Source organism: Ixodes scapularis, unplaced genomic scaffold (genome assembly GCF_016920785.2).
Source record: "Ixodes scapularis isolate PalLabHiFi unplaced genomic scaffold, ASM1692078v2 PGA_scaffold1__304_contigs__length_218370807, whole genome shotgun sequence".
Classification (NCBI taxonomy): Eukaryota; Metazoa; Arthropoda; class Arachnida; order Ixodida; family Ixodidae; genus Ixodes; species Ixodes scapularis.
Window position 1 is genome coordinate 55,077,646 of NW_024609846.1, and position 6,012 is coordinate 55,083,657.

Here is a 6,012-nt window from a genome sequence, read left to right on the forward strand (position 1 = left end):
ATGTAATACATAACCCGCTCGTCAAAATGACTTCTCGCTAAAATCTGGATTGAAATACGAGTATCAGCTGCTTAGTGGGGCGCCAGCGGGTTAACATGGTCCTTGACTCAAGAAGCGCTTGCTTAATTTTCGTAATTTTCCTGCAGCCTGTGTTGTTGACCGAGCAGACGACTGGAGCTGTTTCTTAAACGCGGATACGCACAAAGGTTCGATTTCGCGGAAAGATAAGTCGCATGGTAGAGGCATGCGAGTTAGTTGAAAAGTTACTTTCTGTGGAACGATTCTGTAGTCATTGCCGCTTTCCTTAGATGATCAAAACTGATTAGTATATTACCGCCTCTCCGGAGCCCATAGTTTCGGTTTTGAACGAAATCTCCGAAACGAAAGTTTGACATGAAAAGAACAAAAAACACCGGCAAAACAAAACTATGCTTTGCAAGTTTATCTGGGCCGGCTACACTTAACCGTCTCAGTTCAGACACCTATAAAATTGGGCATTAAACAAAATAAAATCTGTTAAATTGAACGCGCCACCTGTTCAGGCGGCCCGGCCGAGCCGACGCGACCGGGACTCAGCCGCCATGTTTGTTTGGTGGTGGCGCCCCCTATAGGTCGCTGGAGTCGCGAATAATACTTGGGTAGTGTTGGGACCGGAGGGGCTCGCAGGTGCGCGCATGCGCGCCTGCACGCGCGAAAATATCAATCTGGTGCCGCTTTGGTGGAGTGCACATAGGATTTCTGATAGAGCCGCGGCCTGCCAGCGGTCGTACCGCGGCATCAATTACGCTGCGGCACGATCGTTAGCAACATGATGCTTCAATGTATTGGACGGTACAAGCTACATTACCCTTCCTTTATTGCAAGTTGTTTCAGCGTAGAATTAGCTGCGACTTTCGGTTTGTCGGATGGTGTGCATTTTAAATGAAATGCCCATTTCCTTGATCGCAAAGGCCGAACATTAGATATTTGAAAGGAATATCTAAAACTGGGAAGCAGTTTTTTTTTTTTTTTTTTTCCTATCTTATTTTATAATGGAACGAAACGGCACATACTAAAGTCCGAGATTGTTTTAGTATGTCTTTAATACCCCAGGTTAACTTCTCTGTCTTCTTTTCTGCCAGCCTTCTTTTTCTTGACCTTAATCAGCTCGCTTCACCTGTCACTCATTCTTGCGTTCATTTATGCGTCGAACCACCCAAGCGACGGTCGCAAAGGGGTGAGAATCTTTTATTTCTTCATGGCTGCCATGACCATCCGAGGACCACCCGACGTGCACTTGTAAGAAACGGCTTATAAGCCGTGACAATTTTTATCACGCGTGTTAACATTGAACTTAAGTCCAAAAACTGAGACAACGTGGGCTGAACAAGTAATGCTTTACAAGATTCAAAGAAAACAAGCAACTATTTCACATCATTTTGAGCAGAAAACATGAGCACACGTAAATCAGGCAAGGAAAAAGTTGTAATAGCTTACAGCACGGCATTTAAATAATGGTTGCAATGTGCAGCGCATTATCGTCTTGAGAGTAAACCATCTAAAACCCACACGCTCATAACAATACATTTAACCGAGAGCTGCTTTCTGAAAACCAGATAGGTCTCGCCGGAGCTGGATATTCGAAGGGAAGGACCCATGGTTCCACAGGGGGCGTATCTAGTTCACGCAGACATATAGGATTTTTTTCTTTTATTTTTTACAGAACTTTACATATTTTACAAAAAAAAAAGGATGTGGCAGGTATGTGGTTGCCGTTTTTCGTTATATCTGTAGGGCTCGGTGGACAATGAATGGGTGAATAACCGTTGCAATGTTTTATAATTAACCAAAATCTGTTAGTTAACTTGTTTATTAACGGCTTAATTGGCCATGGTGCAATTGCAGTTTTAGAAAGAGTCATTATTAAAGGCAAGCACAATTTCGACAATTCGCGAAAAGGCAACGAGGTTAGCGAAATTTATTGTAAAATTTAACTTGTCTTCGCTTGATTCAGAAACCGCGTTATGAAAATAATACATAGAATAGTGACTTAGTTGTCTTGATGTGTGGCGCCGGCGAGTCCACCGAAGACATGCTGTCAAGTTAGTGACGAGGGGACAGAAACAACCCCCCCCCCCCCCCCCTGTCTCATTCTTCTACGCATCAATATCATCACAACCTCATTCGTGCTTTTTTAATTAAGCGAAGGCAAAACTTTAGCGATGAATATCCCAAAGCTCGTTGTTTGTTTGCGAACTTTCTAAATTGGGTTGGCCTTTAATAATGGCTCCCTTTAAAGCTGCAATTGCAACATGGCCCATTAAACCATTCATTAAAAAGTTAATTACCATATTTGGCTAAGTAATAAAAATATTGCAACGGTTATTCACCCATGTAGGGTCTGCCGAGATCTATGGATGCACTATCGGGGAAAAATGAAATGCGAACAGAGAAGCGCGCGGCTCGCGGTACAGGCTGCGCCGCCTGGAAGTGAGCCTAGGAGCGAGGGTGCGTGGCCTACTTCGATGTGTTTACGCCCCTCGATTGGCGCTCCCCTAGCTTCGGCAGTGCGCCCCTCGGTGCGCTGAAAGCTGCCACCGCTATCTTTGCCTGCTCGGCGAGTGCGGCGAGCTTCTTTGCACCGCACGCGCTGAGCCAGCAAAGATAGCGGTGGTAGCTTTCAGCGCACTAAGAGGCGCGCTGCTGAAGCTTGGGGAGCGCAGAGGGAGGGGCGTGAACACGTCGGAGTAGGCCACGCACCCTCGCTTTTAGGCTCACCTCCAGGCGGCGCAGCCTGTACCGTGAGCCACGCGCTCCTCTGTTCGCATTTCATTTTTCCCCGAAAGTACAGTGCAGACGACATACACGTATTTACTACCTCCTTTTAATTAATTCTGTTAAGTTCTGTTAAGAATAAAAAAAAATATCCTGCATAAGCATGAACTCACAACATTGGACATGCCTGGGACGTAGCCATTTCCTCTTTTCGATTATGGGTGTAAGAAGCTTTTAAGTTGGTTGTTTGAAAACTCAGATAACAAAATCTGATATTCCTCTCGCACCCTTGTGCTTGCAACGTATTGATATAGGTTATCGTTCACTGTACAAAAACTTTCTAAAAAAGCTTCCCAATAAAACAAGTGTAAAATGACAAGAATTGAAGGCACCCTAATGCATAATCAGCAAACAGGAGCAAGCCAAGAACGAAGACTATTCTTTGTATGCTTTGCTTTAACGCACGTATAGACACTGAGTTCATTCCCTTGGTAGAACTTCGGGTCATAGTCGATGGAAGGCTCAAAACGGCACAGGTAGTTACCCACTACTCGTGCGACCTTCGTGAGCTTCGAGTGTGCATGCCCAGCCAAAGTATCAGGAAAAGTCACAGGCGTGTGCTGGATACGCACCCAAGCTACGACAGAAGGTCAGAAGAGAGTCCTGGAGGGGGAACATTCAAAAGATGACATGCCGTCCTCATCCCTGTCAGTGACTATAGTAGCAAAAAGAGAGTGGACCACGAATGTTCAGCGCAGTCAACAGCTTGTCCAACTTAGGCACTCACGATAGACAATGTTTAACGCTGTCCTTATGAAGTTTTCCTGTGGTCAAACAATCAGATTAGTTATTTTCCAGTAAATCGGTGAAAATTAAGTGACTATTGTCCACTGGGCACAAAAACACCCTCGTGCTACAGCTCTGTAGTTTTCCGCTTGCTTTGACGCGGGCACTGAAACATCAACTGAATGCATTCAATTCACTTGTGCCAGGAAGACACTTTCAGGACACTTCCTTGCAATGTGCACTGCATCACGGTATATAAACCTAGCATCGCTTCCTTGCATCACACACCTCTGTACATTCTGCACTAAATAACGGAAAACCAACCAAGAATCATTTCCCTGCATTTCATTCCCATGCTAAGCATTTCGTTGCGGTGCGCCAACCTAGCATCGTTCCCTTGCATCACATGACCATCTATGCTTTGGACTGCATGACGGTGCACCAATCTGGAATATCTCCCTTGCATCACATACCCATGCTGTGTAATGCGTCACAGTGCACCAGCCTAACGTATCTCCTTTGCATCCCATTGCCAAGTACATGAACTGCACAGCTTCCTTTTCAGACGCATGCTTCTCTGTAATGATGCTCGTAGCTTTTGGGCGGGAGTCTTGGTCTTGCAGGGTTTCTTCCTCGACAACCAGGATTTCCTAGTCAGGAGAACCTTGCGCAGATACCTGCATTGAAGGCAACGTCCGTCTGAAAGAAGAAGAACCCTCAATGTAAAGTCAAAGGTACTAAAGCTGCTAGTTTTATTTGTTTAATTTTCAAAAAGCACGTCTAGTTGTGTATGTAAAAATATGAGGGAGTGTGAAACAAAACATTTCGCTAATCCTGTTCACGTACGTTGTCAATTTAAATAAAAAAAAGCTTACAATTACCTCGTGTTATTCCCCTTCCGCTGCACTCATTGCTGTAGATGACGTCCTCCTGGTTGCAAAGCTTCCTTTGAAGTCCCTCGGTGAGGTCCGTTGTTGATATTTCTGTACTTGAAAGTGCCCCAACGCAAAGAGGGAGAGATGCAGCCCGTCGAAGTGCCTCTTCAGCTTCGTGAGTGGTTCTCACGGCAGTGTCATCTACGAAGTGGCCCTGAAGGTATACTTGGCATACCACATCGGGTAAGTTGTCCGAACAAAAGAACACCGCCCTTTCGATGCTGATCTTGTTAGATTTTGGCTCGAGAACAGTCTTCAAATAAGCCACACCGTCGAAGTTGCAAAACTTGTGAACAGCCCAGTAAGGAGTTGGCACATTCAGAGAGTCTAGTGCGTCGCGATCGATGCCTTGTGGGGTCACGGCAGGAGCTTCGCTGTTCACCACTGGTGACAACGGGTCAGTTTTCCGAGCGAGCCCCGAACGCTCTGCAACGATGGGCTCTGGTGAACTTGCCCTCTGCTTCCTTTCCTCTCGTCCTGCGGGAAGGTCATCACCCAGGTCCTGGGGTACACTTGGCAGCAGAGTCGGTACCGCGTCTGGCGTAAGCGCTGGGTGTCCACGAGGGATCCTCACTTCCTTTCCGCCGATGATGTGGACGTAGTCTCGAAGGATGAAGCGGGGCTCGAAGTGCAGCTCGCAGACGGCGCTTGTTTCTTCAAGACCCTTGTCTGATCGCTGCAGATTTTTCTCCCAAAGATCTCTTTTAGCTCTGTCCTTTGGAACGCCGAAAAGGGACGCCGTTTTCACTCCTTTTACTCGGATGAGACCCGTTTTGCAACCAGGTGCAGAGCAAGAGTTCTGTCGCTGTTTCGCCAACGGCATTTCGGCACTACCCTTACGCGTTCCCCATCGGCAAAATCATAACACAAGATTCAAAGCATAATACAATCGAACACACAGAACTATGAAGTCGTGGTCCCGACGCGCGCACCGCCATTGTGTCGTACCGCAGGAAAAGGCTACAAGCGCGAGCTCCTTGCTCTACGGCCCAACTCGGCGGCACAAGCTCTCGTGCACCAAGGGCAGCTGCCAACGCTATGAGCTCGCGCAAAGCCGCCTGTAGCTTTCGCTGCGGTACAACATAAGGTGAAACGGAGTGTATATATCGTGGTACCGACACATGCATCGCTCAAAAGACGGGCTGCGCGATTTTTTTTTTTTTTTGATAACTCGACTACAGCGTTGCCTTACGAGCTCCCGTTGCCGAGCCGCTCCAGTCCCAACACTACCCAAGTATTCTAGTTAGGGGTGTCGCGAACTTTTGTCGAACCAGATTTTTAGGTCGAACTTTTGGGGTTCGACTGTGTCGAACCGGTTCGACTGTGTCGAACCGGTTCGACCACTGGGTTCGACGAACCTTCGAACTTTTCACCAAATTCGACCGGTTCGACTTTGTGGACAGTGTGGCCAGACCTTGATACAAGCATGTCTAGGTTTGGAGAATGTTTTTTTTAAGAAAAGGGTTATTTTATTTTATAAACAGTTGCAATTAAAAGAAACTAATTCTAATCACTGAAAAGGTTAATAACTTAATTT

The 6,012-nt window shown here is 46.5% G+C and overlaps 1 protein-coding gene across 2 annotated transcripts; it reads right to left on the reverse strand.

Moving 5' to 3' along the window:
- Positions 1 to 3,865: 3,865 nt before the first annotated feature.
- On the reverse strand, positions 3,866 to 5,510 carry LOC8037597. 2 transcript variants are annotated; one of them, XM_002412382.5, is made up of 2 exons: positions 4,422 to 5,510; positions 3,866 to 4,239 (listed from the first exon to the last, which is right to left on the reverse strand). In XM_002412382.5, the coding sequence occupies exons 1-2, from the start codon at positions 5,296 to 5,298 to the stop codon at positions 4,046 to 4,048; spliced, it is 1,071 nt and encodes a 356-aa protein (XP_002412427.3). In that variant the 5' UTR covers positions 5,299 to 5,510; the 3' UTR covers positions 3,866 to 4,045. The 2 variants fall into 2 exon arrangements, with proteins under 2 accessions (XP_002412427.3, XP_029850633.2); XM_029994773.4 differs by having other exon boundaries at positions 4,097 to 4,217; positions 4,422 to 5,404.
- Between the last annotated feature and the right edge of the window lie 502 nt (positions 5,511 to 6,012).